Source organism: Emydura macquarii, unplaced genomic scaffold (genome assembly GCF_026122565.2).
Source record: "Emydura macquarii macquarii isolate MOO-44397 ecotype Brisbane River unplaced genomic scaffold, CSIRO-AGI_Emac_v2 contig_3240, whole genome shotgun sequence".
NCBI lineage: Eukaryota > Metazoa > Chordata > Testudines > Chelidae > Emydura > Emydura macquarii.
Window position 1 is genome coordinate 714,108 of NW_027133377.1, and position 14,468 is coordinate 728,575.

General features: G+C 40.9%; 2 protein-coding genes across 6 annotated transcripts in view; both read right to left on the bottom strand.

The window, feature by feature from the left end:
* BTBD10 (BTB domain containing 10) overlaps positions 1-1,908 on the bottom strand; it is a 45,217-nt gene extending 43,309 nt beyond the window's left edge. The window contains exon 1 of one of the 5 annotated variants that reach the window (XM_067532038.1): positions 1,794-1,908. The gene's annotated coding sequence lies outside the window, so the exon portion shown is untranslated. Of the gene's footprint in view, positions 1-783; positions 888-1,789 lie in introns of those variants that run through there. The other 4 variants (XM_067532039.1, XM_067532036.1, XM_067532041.1 and 1 more) reach the window with 4 other exon arrangements.
* A 9,625-nt stretch (positions 1,909-11,533) lies between these two features.
* On the bottom strand, positions 11,534-12,303 carry PTH (parathyroid hormone). The gene is made up of 2 exons (XM_067532120.1): positions 12,218-12,303; positions 11,534-11,819 (listed from the first exon to the last, which is right to left on the bottom strand). The coding sequence occupies exons 1-2, from the start codon at positions 12,301-12,303 to the stop codon at positions 11,534-11,536; spliced, it is 372 nt and encodes a 123-aa protein (XP_067388221.1).
* Between the last annotated feature and the right edge of the window lie 2,165 nt (positions 12,304-14,468).

Sequence of the window (14,468 nt, forward strand, 5' to 3'; positions counted from 1 at the left end):
ACTGATTTAGTTTGTATGGAAGGAAGCAGGTCTGAAGTAGCAAGGAAGATTGGTAAATCTGCATAATGATAATTAGAGCCCTGCTTTTGAATGACATCACCCAGATACAGAGCGTAGAGGGAGAAGAGGGGTCCTAGAGCCCTGAAGAACCCACATTGATTGTTGGAGCAGGATGAAGAGTATCCTGGGAATGAAACACTGAAGAAGCAATTTGAAATATGAGAAGAACCAGGAAAGAACACAGCCATTGCAAGCCAAAGGAAGGACAAGATTTCAAGAACATGATTGATGGTGTCAGAGTCAGTCAACAGACAAGAGTGACAAAGATGGTGTACTTGTCCATGAGTTTTTATGAGAACTAGTTAGGTGAGTGAAGTGGGCATTACTCAAACCGGAAAGGGCCAAGGATGGAGTTGAAGGAAAGGCACTCCAGACAGGTGTTAGAGATGACATTCAGTGAACTTAGAGATGAAGTGGGGTCACAGATAAGTTTTTATATATGTTGCTTTCAGTGTTCATATCAATGTAAGTGGTCAACAACTGCATTTTACTCATCCAAAAACTTGCAATTCCATTTTGTCAGAATATAACATTGTGTATTTCAGGTGCCACTACAACATTATTTGCATATCTTAGAAAACAGACAAACACCTCGGAGCAAGGAGGCACTCTGAATAATTTCAGGAAGCCCAGAGGAAAAGCTGGAGTAGCTGAAGTAACCAACAAAATTAAGACTTCAGCAAGGTAAGACAGACAGAGCTGCTGGTCAGTCAGTACATTTACCATTATTTGTCTTATAGCAGTGGTTTTCAACCCAGGGACCACAGGGGATCCACAGACCATGTTTAAAGATTTCCAAAGGGGTTCGCATCTTCACTTGAAATTTAGGGGTCTGCAAATGAAAAAGTTGAAAACCATTGTTTTATGGTACTACTATAACAGGATTTCAGATTACACTGTAAAACACTAACAAATTCAACATCACCAAAAATAAATCAGAAATCCAGAAGGATCAGTGAGAGGCTACAGTCTTATAAATACCCCCACCATCTCACTGTTTTTACCTAGCCACCCACTAAGAATGGTTGGTTCATTCTGGGATTGAGAGAGCAGTCCCCAAAAGCTAAGTGCCCTGCTCTAAGTGACTGTACACAAAGAAATGTTTCACTGTTCACTAGCCATCACAGGACTGAGAGGAAGGAATGTTAATTTCATAGGAAACCACTGAACTACCCTTTACAGATTAATCACTGTTTTTAACTGGCACACAAGACACCTTTCAATCCCCGACAGGAAATGCAATTCTGACAAGCACCAGAAAGCCTCCATTAGTACTATTCATTAACAGCATCTCCAATTACTCGTATGACTAACTAGCCAAGCAAGGCCACCAACAAACCTACCACCCATCTTACCTAGAAAGCATGGTATCAAATGTACACAGGAAGGGTTATTTATAACAAAGCAGCGCCTTACAGACGGTCACAGCGCACCTGCCCCCGGCTGGGGGAAGGGAGGAGCGGTCAGTGCTTTTGCAGGGCCCAAAGCAGGAAACTGCAGAGGGATCATTTACCTACACCCCGGCCCCATCCCCTGCCCCGGCCCCGGAGACACCCCACCTGTGGCTCCCAGCCAGCCTTCCGCCAGCCCCGCAGCCCTGCCTGCTTCCCCAGCCCTACAACCCCGAACCCTCCGCCCTCCCCGGCCCGGCCCGGCCCGGCTCCACAGCCTGCCCTCCCCCACACACTGGCCTGCCCTGCCCTTCGAGGCCCCGCCACCAGCCTCTCACCTACCCCGCCAGGCACCGGTCCGAGACTACGGCGGTCCGGCTCCTCCTCAGCGCCTGCCAGCGCGCCTGCGCCTCCTCTCCTGGTAGGCAGCCCCGGCCGCGGCCCGCTGCGCAAGCTCTCCCTCTCGCGAGAGTTGGGGAGGGGAGCCGGGTCGGGCTCGGGACCAGGGGTGAAATATCGCGAGGTTTGAGCCGACCGCCAGCGATCCCCGGCACCGCCCAGGTGGAAGTGAGGGTGGCGGGGGGGGGGGGGGCTGCCCCTGCTCTCGGTGAAACCGAAAGCGAGGCCGGAAGCAGGGCGGTCAGGTGGGGTCACCAGTCTCCATAGCGACAGCAGGGTGGAGGAAACCCCGAGAGCCGCTGGCGAGGGAGGGCGGCAGGGGAGCGTGGGCCCGGTGCTGTGGCGGGCGGGGGCGGAGGAGAGCGAAGGCAGCCTGGGGAGAGGTGGGACGGGACGGGAGGAGGCCGCCGCACAGAGGAGGTTTCCGGGAGAGGCGGGGAGGAGCGGCCCCCTCACCCCGGCCATGGCACGACCGGCGCAAGAGGAGAGCTGGGCGCGCCTCAGGACGGGGCGAGTCTTGGTTCTGCCTGGCATCTGGCTGCGCTGCAGCGGGATGAGGGGGTTGGCCTGTGGATGTGGTAGGGATGATCCCTGGCATCCAGCATCCAGCGTCCGTCACAGGTACGTGGCGATGGGGGCAGATAGAAGAGCCTGTGGCTAAGTCCCTCGCCTGCGATGAGTTTCACCCACTCCGCCGGCCGGCGTCTCCTCCCAGAGGTCAAGGCTGCAGAAAGTTTACAAGAAGGACAAAAGAGCGCTCTGTGAGAATGACAGACACTCCCATCACAGACCCTGAAAACAGAGACACCAGCTTTGTCCCAGTGGTCCTCTTTATTGTGACACTTTGGTCTGGCTGTCGGTAGTTTGTGGCCGGATGCGATGTCATTTTGCCGCACGCTCAGAACTTTGTGATAGGGTGCGATGCTCTTGAATTGTGGGATTGTCACAAAATCAGCCATGCTGGTGAGTTTTCATGGGCTTGTGGTTTTGGAACCAATATCATAGTGTTAGATTTGGATCCTGGAATTTGAATCTGAATACCCTGGTAAATTGAGAGGGTTTCGATCTGTTGTTACAGTTTTGGCCCATTTCACAAAGTATGATCATGAAGGAGGAAGTGTACATGTGGATACGTCAGTTCAGTAGCTATACAATTACTCTTTTCTCTTCCCCATCTATAGAGATATTCATGTTTCTCAGTGCAAGAGAAATGGATAGAAACTAGATTACTGATGATGGAAAACTCAAGCTGAGGCATACAGGTTGAAGCATAAAGAATTTCTACAAGTCTTTGTTCATAGATTTGCTCTTCTCCCTATAAACTGCCAAACATGCCCAAAAGTCATGGGGCTGAGTTGCTTCATCACCTAGACTGCTTACATAACACAAGCCAGCATTTCTTGCATAGAGGTGCATTCATCCTTTTTCACTGAGCTCACTCATATCCAGGAAGGTTTCTTGGGATTCCTGGCACTGAACATCATGTATACGTCCAACATCATGACACCTTCCTTCCCCTGATTTGGTCCATTCATGCAATAGGAAGTCATAGACATACTTATCAAGAACAAGTCACCACTTGCTAGCTGGTGGAAGAGAGAGAAGAGTAACTAGAAATCCTTGTAACAGAAAACTATCAATACCACATTTGAAAAAAGGTACTACCTCCCACCTTAAAACCTGCTATAGTCTTCCATTCCCAAAGAAGCCTTTATAAGACACAACAGTCCTAGCTTGGTACCAAATCTATTTCCTAGCAAGCTAATTACAAAACTCCAAGCCAGTCTTACATCTGCTCCATTCTGGTCAGGAATAACTCTGAAATAGTTTTAGTGGTGAAGATGAATAGTCTGCAATCCCTGGATAAAAAGCATCTGTTTCCATACTCTTCGACCTCATTGTTATAACATAACATTTAAGAGAAGGGACAAGGAACATGCTCTGAACTTTTCCTTGAAGGCTATAGAGGGTGGTGCTGCTTTTCTGCCACAACTTTTCCAAAATTTACATATAGATGCTGTGGGAAACTGACACTTTATGGGCTCAAATGCCAATGATGCTTGACTCCCTTTATCCTTTACAGTGTAAACCACCATCACACAGCTATCTCAGCGTCCAGCAGAGATTAGCACATGGATGAGAAAAGAGTTGGCTGATATTAAACTTAAACAAAAATAAGGTTAAACTTGAAAATCTGATCAAGAGAGTACCTCCACCAGCTCCCAGTTCATTTCAAGATTGAATTCAAACTCCTATTCTTAATTTATAAATCCTTATATTGACTGGGATTGTGCTATTTCCAGGATCACCTATCCATCCATGACTCTCCTAGACAATTATTGTATGTTCCATATACTAGCCAAGTTCAGTTCTTTGGTTCATGGGGCAGAGTATTCTAGAGTATCCTATCTATGGAGATCAGACTAAGCCTGCTATGCTCCATATGGAAGGAGAATAAACTGACCCCAAGCCTGAGTGCATTCAGGTCTAAACTCAATGCCCACCTCTTTTCTAAAGATCTTACTCAGTATTATTATTAATTAAATATTTATATAAGGGTGGTGCCTAGTCTGACATCTCAGTCACCCCAATTGCACTGGACATTGTATAAACACATACGAAAACAGCCAATGACCCAAATAATTTACAGTCTAAAAGCAGTGGCATCCTCTCCCTTGGAAATCTGAAAGAAGAGGATGGAGAGAGAGAATGAGGAAAGAGGAGGAAAAATATTTGCAATGCAGAGAGATGAAAAAAATAGAGCATCCTTTGGACACAGTCTTACACATTTTAATAATTGTTCTTAGATACCACAGTAATATGAATCATGGCAGTACTCATATATTGGAGATAGAATAGTTCCAGTAACATGCTTGATAACCTGAGTTTGGATGGTACCAGACATGAGGATGCATTGCTAGCATTCACTTTGCAAAGGATGATGTCAAACTAGTAGAGAAAATTCACCAAATTGGCTATGAGACTCCAGAGTTTGGAGCTCAGTATAATCTTTGCCTGGTTTGCTCTTTAAAGTTTAAAGTTTGTTCTGCAGTTTCAGTGAGTTTATATCTCTAGGCTTGCTTGATGCATTATCAGGGCTGAGTTTTTGGAACTAGCCTTTTCAGATAAGGAATCATTAACAAATAAGTCTTAAACTTTACATGAGATGTGTGCATGAAGCTTTTCTCCCATACAGTGTTAAATGGCATATGAGAAACTGTAAGCTTAATTGCTGCATTCAGCAAAATGTGAATCAGTTAAGTAAGCTCTCTCTCTTTCTGCCCTTTAACAATAGAGAGGTAAACCAGACTATTCTGGAAATCTATCATTAGCACAATAAAATGTCAACAAAGCCAGCACAAAAGACAACAAAGTAATTAGAATGTGATAACTAAGCAAGGAGTCAAATGTTACATGCTGTTTAACAGCAGTCTGAACAATATTCAACTGCAGTATTTACAGCAGACAAAGCCAGCAGCAGCTAAAACAAGTCAACAACAGCTAAAACAACAGTAGTTTTCTCAAGTGACCTTACAATTTCTTCAGTTTGTATTGGAATGTATTTTGCATGCTTTCATTACTGTACTATTCTGCTTCACCTGAAAGTAAAATAGTTATTGTGATACTAGTTCTGTACAGCTTTTGAAATTTCCTTTTTGGGAGTATTCATAACTTCTTTAGGCTGGCAGGAGTCAGCATCTGGCATGATTGCTGATTTATGTGTGCCCATTGTTTCAATAATAATTCAGTAGTGATTCAGTGTGGAGTATTTATTTAATAAATTCAGGATACAGTATTTCCTCTCTGCCTGCAAGCAGTATAGTAGTGGCAAAATTAGGAGTGTGATTCCACACACTCTCCATGAGAGATACCTTGAGCATGATGTTGCATCTCTGGCCATCTTGGATAATTGCCATTGTTGGACCTATCCTCCATGAATTTACCTAATTGATTTTTGAACCCAGTTATACTTTTGGCCTTCACAAAATCCCCTGGCAATGAGTTCCACAGGTTGACTGAGCATTGTGTGAAGAAATATTTCCTGTTAATTTAAACCTGCTGCCTATTAATTTCTTTGCATGATCCCTAGTCTTGTGTTATGTGAAAGTGTAAATAACACTTCCTTATTCATTTTTCCACACTGTTGACGGTTGAATAGACATCTATTATATTCCCTCATTAGTCAACTCTTTTCTAAATTGAACAGTCCCAGTCTTTTTAATCTCTCCTTGTATAGAAGCTGTTCCATACCCCAATAATTTTTTGTTGCCCTTCTCTGCATCTTTTTCAGTCTAATATATCTGTTTTGAGATGTGACCAGAACTACACACAGTATTCAAGGTTTGAGCGCACCGTGGATTTATATAGTGGTGTGATTCTGTCTTATTATCTATTGCTTTCCTAATGGTTCCTAACATTCTGCCAGCTTTTTTGACTGCCGCTGCATATTGAGTGAATGTTTTCAGAGAACTATCCACAATGATTCGAAGATCACTTTGTTGAGTGGTAACAGCTAATTTAGACCCCAGCATTTTGTATGTATAGCTGGAGATTATTTTTTTTCCGATGTGCATTTGTCTTTGCATTTATCAACACAGAATTTCATCTATCATTTGGTTGCCCAGTCACCCAGTTTTGTGAGATCCCTTTATAACTCTTTGCAGTCAGCTTTGGACTTTGCTATCTTGACTAATTTGGTATCATCTGCAAATCTTGCTACCTCACTGTTCACCCCCTTTTTCAGATCATTTATGAACATGTTGAACAGCACAGATCCTAGTACAGATCTTTGGGAGACCCTGCTACTTAACTCTCTCCATTGTGAAAACTGTTTATTCCTACTCCTTGTTTCCTATCTTTTAACCAGTTACTGATCTATGAGAGGACCTTCCAGCTTATCCCATGACTCCTTATTTTGCGTAAGAGTTTTTGATAAGAGACCTTGTCAAAAGCTTTCTGAAAGTCCAAGTACGCTTTATCAACTGGATCACCTTCGTCCATGTGCTTGTTGAAATCCTCAGAGAATTCTAATAGATTGATGAGGCATGATTTCCCTTTACAAAAGATATGTGGACTCTACCCCAACATATAATGTTTATCTACATGTCTGATAATTTTACACTTTCAATCAATTTGCTTGGTACTGAAGTTAGGCTTACTGGCTTGTAATAGCCAGGATCACCTTTGGAGACTTTTTAAAAATTGGCATTACATCAGCTACTCTCCAATCATCTGGTACAGAGACCGATTTAAGTGGTAGGTTGCATACCACAGTTAGTAGGGCCCTCCCTAAGGGAAGGGAGGACTTACCCCAGAAATAATCAGAGAAAGGGAAATATTTCTTCTTCTCTCCCACCAGTGAACATTGGACACTGATAATCCCCTCCCCACAGCCCTGCTGCTGGTCATGGGTTGCAGCCTGGACCACTAGGCCACGCTTCCCTACCAAACCCCAACAGGGGAACCCTTACAGGTAGGCTTCTGGCTTCTGATATACTTATAAAAATTTTTGCTGTTAATTTTTGTGTCTTAGCTAGTTGATCTTCAAATTCTTTCTTGACCTGCCTTATTATACTTTGTGGAAGGCCTATTGAACTTTAGACCAGCGGTTCTCAACCTTTTTTCCCCCGAGTACCACTCGGGTCAGGTACAGTCAGGTCAAGTACTGCTTGACCTGACTATACCTGGCCCGAGTGGAACTCGGTAAATAAGCGGGGGGAACACTTTCGGCGGTGGCGGGATTGCGTGGAGGGATCAATGCCCTCCGCCGAAACCCTGCCGCTGTTTGACCATTTTCGGCAGCATGGTGGGTGGGACTTTCAGCGGTGGCAGGGGGGGAAATCGGTGCCGGCGGGGTTTCTCAGCGGTGGCAGGGGGGGGGAATCGGCAGCGGCGGGGTTTCTTGGCGGCAGCGAGCTTTCTCGGCGGCGGCGAGCTTCTGCAGCGGTGGCGAGGGGGGAGGATTTGGCGGCGGAATCGGCAGCGGGGTACGCCTCGCGTACCACCGAGCCGTCTTCCACATTCCACCGGTGGCACGCATACCACCGGTTGAGAACCGCTGCTTTAGACCCTTTATTTGCTGTTATACTTCTTGACTTGTCAGAGTTTTTACTCTTTTCTATTTTCCTCACTTAGATTTGATTTCCATTTTTTAAATGATGCTTTTTTGCCTCTTTTACTCTGCTATTTAGCCATGATGTCTTTTTTTTTGGTCCTCTTGCTGTTTTTTTATTTGGCATATACATTTTGTTTGAGCTAATAATGGTGTTTTTAAATAGTCTCCATGCTGTTTGCAAGCATTTCACCGTTGTGACTGCTTCTTTTAATTTTTGTTTAACTAGTTTTCTCATTTTTATATAATTGCCCTTTTTTAAGTTAAATGCTACCGGTGGGTCTCTTTGGCATTTTTCCCCCTACACGGATATTCAAGTTAATTACATTATGGTTTCTATTACTGATCAGTTCATCTATATTCACCTCTTGGACCAGATCCTGTACTGCATGTAGGACTAAATCAAGAATTACCTCTCTCCTTGTGGGTTCCAGGACAAACTGCTCCAAGAAGCAATCATTTATGGTGTCTAGAAATTGTATCTCTACATCCCTTCCTGAGGTGACATATACCCAGTCAATATGAGGATAGGTGAAATCCCACATTATTACCACATTTTCTGACTTTGTAGCCTTTTTAATCCCCCTGAGCACTTCACAGTTACCATCACTATCCTGATCAGGTGATTGGTAGTATATTCCTACTACTGCTATACTCTTATTGTTTAAGCATGGAAGTTCTGTCCATAGAGAGTCTATGATACAGTTTGATTTATTTAAGATATTTACTTTATTTTACTCTTTGCTTTCTTTCATATATAGAGCCTCTCCCCCACCAGCATGACCTGCTCTGTCATTCATGTATGTTTTGTATTCTGATATTGCTGTGTCCCATTGATTATCCTTATTCCATCAAGTTTCCATGATGCCTATTAGATCAATATCCTCATTTCATGCCAGGCATGGTAATTTATCCATCTTGGTATTTACACTTCTAGCATTTGTATGTAAGCACTTGTACATTTTATCTGTATTCAGTTGCTTGCCTTCATGTGTTATATTTAAATGGGATTCTTTTATGTTTGACTGTTCCTTACTAGCTCCTACCTGTACTTTACCAGCTTCTTTCCTGTCCTCTTTACTAGGATATAGAGTTCCCCTTTTAATAGATTCATCCCTAATGGATGTCTCCACCCGAACTATGTGCTCCTCCACACCTTTTGGCTTTCCCCCAGCCCTTAGTTTAAAAAAATCTTCTATATCCTTTTTACTTTTTTATGCAAGCAATCTGATTCTGTTTTAGTTTAGGTGAAGCCCATCTTTCCTGTATAAACTCTCCCTTTCCTGAGAGGTTCCCCAGCTCCTCATAAACCTAACCCCTCCTCCCTACAGCATCATTTCATCCATGCATTTACCAATATAAATACTGACAGGAGAATGAGAGTTCATTATGCTTTAAAATAATGTCCAAGAGCTTTTGGTCCATTTTATTTGGTAATACGTAAGCGAGACATAGGTACAAAAATGCAATTTTATTCCTTTATAAGTTATGCACAAACATACAACAAAAGAATAAATAGAAAGTGCACTTTAAGGCCCCAGTCCTACAAATAGATGTACTATTATGGAACCCTAAACACCCATTGTGTACCATTCACTATAATGGGACTTTGTGCAGGTGCAGGGTCTGCATTAGCGCATCATCTGTTTGCAGCATCAGGGCCTTTACATCAATAAAGGTATGGTCAAGATAATGAAATGCAGTTCACTAGTTGCAAGTACATTTCTAATTTGCAGAAGATTTGAATTTATATTTTGAAATTATTATTTATTATTTGTTCACTGGGTTCCCAAAATGTGCCAGGCACCAAACAGACAAATAAAAATTACATGGGAATAGGGCAGGCCCTAGGGGCAAGCAAGCAGGGCAGTCCCCTGGGTGCCAACTTCCAGGGAATGCTGTGCTGTCGTGCCTCACTCAGCCTTTTATCTTTTGCTCTGTGCTCTGACCGGTTGGCCATTTTCCATTTGTTTCATTGACTGGCCAGCTCTTTATGTTTTTTTCCCTCCCCTCGGCCATTGCAGGGAGTGGGTGGTGTTGAAAACGTTTACTTCCTTGGCTGGCAAAATGGCGAGGGAATGTGGGGAAAGCCATGCTGGCAGAGACCAGTGGTTCATCTAGTCCAGTATTTGGTTCTGGTAGTGATCTGTAACATGCTTTGAAGGAAGGTGCAATAAACACAGTAGACAATTATAGAAAACATTACCTATAGGGAAAGCTTCTTCCTAAACTCCATTAATCAGAGTTGGTTTATGCTCCAAAGGATGCGGGTTTACATCTCTTCCAAAATTCTGGTTTGGGATTTTTTGTTCGCTGTACTTTTTTGAATCTTACAATTTTATTTACAGACCTTTGTTATTCATAAAAATGTCCAATCCTTTTTTGAATTCTGCTATGCTCTCAGCCTCTGTGGTATATCGTGGCTATGATTTCCATAGGCTAATGGGAACCCGTTGCAAGGATTTTAGAATCTATTGACCCATTCCTATAAATGCTTATGCATACACATGAGTAACTTTACCCATATGAATTGTTAGTCCTACATGCATAAATTACTGATGTGGAGCCTAAGACAACTTACAGACAATTTAGATAGAAATGAATAATGTATAGGCAACAAAGGGGATGAAAATATTTTGTACAATTTTGGTTTTAATTTTAATTGCCTGGCCCATACTTGATTCCCTCTTCTTGTTACCTAACTTCATGCTTAGATACATGCCACTGCCTCTCCTTTTATTTTTTTATGTTATAAATCTTATCCTTTTGGCCTTTGTTGGGTAATTAAACTTTCCCTTATATTAATATTATATTTAACCCTTGATTTTTCTGTTGTTTATAGAATTAATTTTAATTTGAGCCCTTTCCTTTTAATAATTTATAATCTTTGTTTTTCCCATGTTTATATTTTACCTTATTTTTTAATATCTTTAACATTAAAGTCTTCTTTTTATTTTTATGTGTAATTAACATTTATTAGAGCTTGGCGAGATTTTGTAAACAGACCTCAGCTTAACTTTATGCATTGTGAGTAGTGGGTCAATGGGGCTGGTTACTGTGTAGAGTTAAGCATATGTTTAAGTCCTTATAGAATTGGTGACCCCTATTTATTATGGGGTCAGATTCTGTCACCCTCATTTATGTTGATTACTAATTTATTCTGCAGGTAATTCAAGTGATTCCACTGGGTTCAGATACCACTCAATGGGAGTAAGAGTAGTAGAACCCACCCTTAAATTATTTCAGTCCTGCCTATTTTATAATTGTTTATATTTAAACCTCCTGCTTGTTTGGTTTTTTAAACATATATTAATTTTTTTAAATGTTGAAAATAAATGGGACACATTAGCAGTTGAAATAGATATTCAGAAATTATCAGCATTTGAGCTGGGACGGTAGGGACAATCTCTTAATCTACATTTGTAAAGGACCTAGCTCAATGGAGCTACAGTCTTGGTTGGGACCTCTAGGCACTACTGTAATACAAATAATAAATAATAATAAAATGCCTCAGTTGCTCAGTGATTTACAGACACGTGCTTACTTGGACAGATACAATGCTATGCCTCTTTCACTGGGACTTTGTTTTGAAGAGTATGTCCATGTAAGCTTTGTCCAGAACAATGGGTTTCCTCTGCACTGCTGCCTGCAAATGCTCAGGGAGCAGCCTCCGACTTCTGATCTCCCCCAGAACAATGTCATCCTTCTTTCGGGGCCTCTGGGTCCTAGCATCCACCAGTGCCTCCGGGGCACTGTGCACGTCCTGCAGTTTCAGCTGAAGCCAATCCTGTCTCTCCACAGTATGCAGGTGCTCCCCAAGATTGTGCATCAGTTGCATCTCACTCACTGACCTCTTCCTGTATGAAGGGTGAACAAAGCAACAACCTCATAATGGCCCTTCCTTAAATTCTTTATCTCCACTGAAACCCAAGTTTGGGAACTTTTGGGAGGCAGTGCAAGACACATTTATTCAACCTGGAGTTCTACCCAGGAGGGGATATACTGTCTGCTGGTGGGAGGGGAAATAGTGATATATTAGTTGGTGATGGATTTACTAGTGACAGGAGGGTAAGAAGAGGGAAATGCTTTAGTTTTGTGCCAATATTGTTTGGCCACTGGCATTGTTTATTTTAATTCTTGTACTTGACATCAGATTTCAGATGATGATAGGCAGGTAGTCAGTCAATAAGATTAAATTAAAGAATATTAGTAAAAAATATCCTCAAATTTAAAAAACGTATAGCAGTATACTTACGACACTGGTTTTCCATCAGATTTTGCAAAGAAGCAAATTGCATATACAACGAGTGCAGTCTTAGCCATATCTTTGAAAGAAATCATGTTAACTATAAGGAGAAAAAGAAGGAAACTTATAAATCTATGTTTCAAATAATTTCAAACCAGTTAAAGTAGAGGAACAATTAAGGTTTGGAACAGCAAAGTTTTAAAGACAGGTATAATCAGAAAAGAAAGTATGTAAAAATGTCTTTTTCCAGTATTGGTTAGAACAAGGAATTTGGGAATTATAAAGCCAGGATTCCATTGATAAATTTTATAAATTTTGGGCAAGTCTGAACCACCGTATGCCTCACTTTTCACATGTTACCAAGGAGATAATAATATCAACCACTTTAATCTCTTTGGATGCAAGAAACTATAATTGCAAAGTATTATTGTTTTTATTAATTTCTGTGAGATGGAGATATTTGTAAAGGTCCTTGAAATACTTGCATACAGCTACGTACATGCAAAGTATTATTTTTTGTCTGCTTCTTCTATGTCATTAAGCTGTATTTGCTGATTTTACTGATAAAACCAAGAACCTGACTCTGCTCGTACACTAGTTTTACATTGGCATAAGTACTGAAGTCAGTGGTGTTAGTCCCTATTTACAATGATGTGAGAAAAATCAGAATTGAGCCCCAAGTTTTTACAGTTGCTATTACTGCGTAGCTCGTATAGCTATGGAAGAGAGATGGATTTTATTTTGCTTTGCACATCAACAAAATTGTCAGTTGAATTATAATTGCAGAATATTTAGTACTGGTGATGATGCAAAAGGCAGAAATAACTTTGAATTTTAGATCCCAATTTGAGTTCTTAGGGGTGATAGCTAGAAAAGGCATCTTTTGAGTTCTAAACCAAGCAGATATGATGTGGAATAACTGAGGCAGAATAACTATAGAACTCCTCAGTGCCATTTTTACAGTTGCTGTCCTGTTTGATTTTTTACTGTTTTACTCTAGATCAGAAAAGCATTTACAGTACCATATTTTACATCACAGCATGAATATGCTCCACAGCATGAATATGCTGTCATCTAACTCACTATTTTAAGTCCAAAAGTTGGATTCACTTTGAGATATTTCTTTAATCCATCATCATAGGTGGATTCATTCATTCATTCCACTGTATTTTAAAAAGCTGATTCTGTTAACAACCTTAAAAACTGCAGATTTTCACTTTCATTCAATTTTTATGCTTAACATAATCAGAAAACAAAGTACACAAATTGAATAATCATTTGTTATTAAAGTCACTTATTTTGTGCATCCTAAAAGAAAATATAGCATACTTACCAAAAATGTCTTAAACAGGCTTCTGCTTCAGATAAGTCAGCTGCTGACTGTCTTTTGATGTTGAGTATATTTAAAGACTACTGAATTGGTCTAGTGGACCCCTTAAACGTAACTTTAAAATAGAACTTCTAAGTAACTAAGAAGACCTTTTATTGTCTCAGTTGATGTCACTCCCAATACACGCCCCCTGATCCTCATCCACCAATCTTGTGCTTTTTTGTTAATTGGGCATTTAAAGAAAGAGAGAGAAAGGAAAGGTTAAACTAAAAGAAAGTATCGTGGATTACTGTGAAGAAGTTTGACTTTTGGAGAATCTGAATTTGGGTTAGGAGGAAAATGCGCAAGTAATGCATTTATTATGTCAGTGCCTTAATTTATTGATCAGTTTTAAATGATAATGAGTCCACACAATGACTAAAGATAGTAATTTGAAAGTGGAGTGCAATGACCAAATAAAGTAAATGCCATGTTACAGTAGCCTTTACTTTTCAACCCCTAAATAGTTTATTCCAGATAACTGTTATTCAATACAAAAAATAAACTTTTCAATTGAAAACTTTAATTCAGTATTGAAACATGCTTTCAATGCACATATTGCAAAATAGAACAGATTAATACTAATGAAATGGATCAAATATTCAAATATTTTAATAGCTAAATTGCAATTTCTACTTCACATACTCTGTTTCTTAGTTTTACAAAAGGATTTCTGACCCTTGTTATTCCTTAGCTATCTAACAAAGGGGAAATAGTTATGGCAGATCTTCTCAAATACACACAATAGCCCTAGTTCAGCAGGATACATAAGCATATGCTTAACTTTAAGCATGTGAGTAGTCCCATTGACTTGTTGAGTTTGGGCCACAGTCCTGACTTAACTACTGTTTTTCAGAGAAATTAAGTAATACTGTATATAAATATTGAAAA

Coding starts and splice junctions, on each gene's coding strand:
- PTH (XM_067532120.1), bottom strand. CDS start 12,303: ATGATTTCTTTCAAAGATATGGCTAAGACTGCACTCGTTGTATATGCA. Junction 11,820..12,217: donor TCTGATGGAAAACCAGTGTC/GTAAGTATACTG, acceptor CCCTTCATACAG/GAAGAGGTCAGTGAGTGAGA.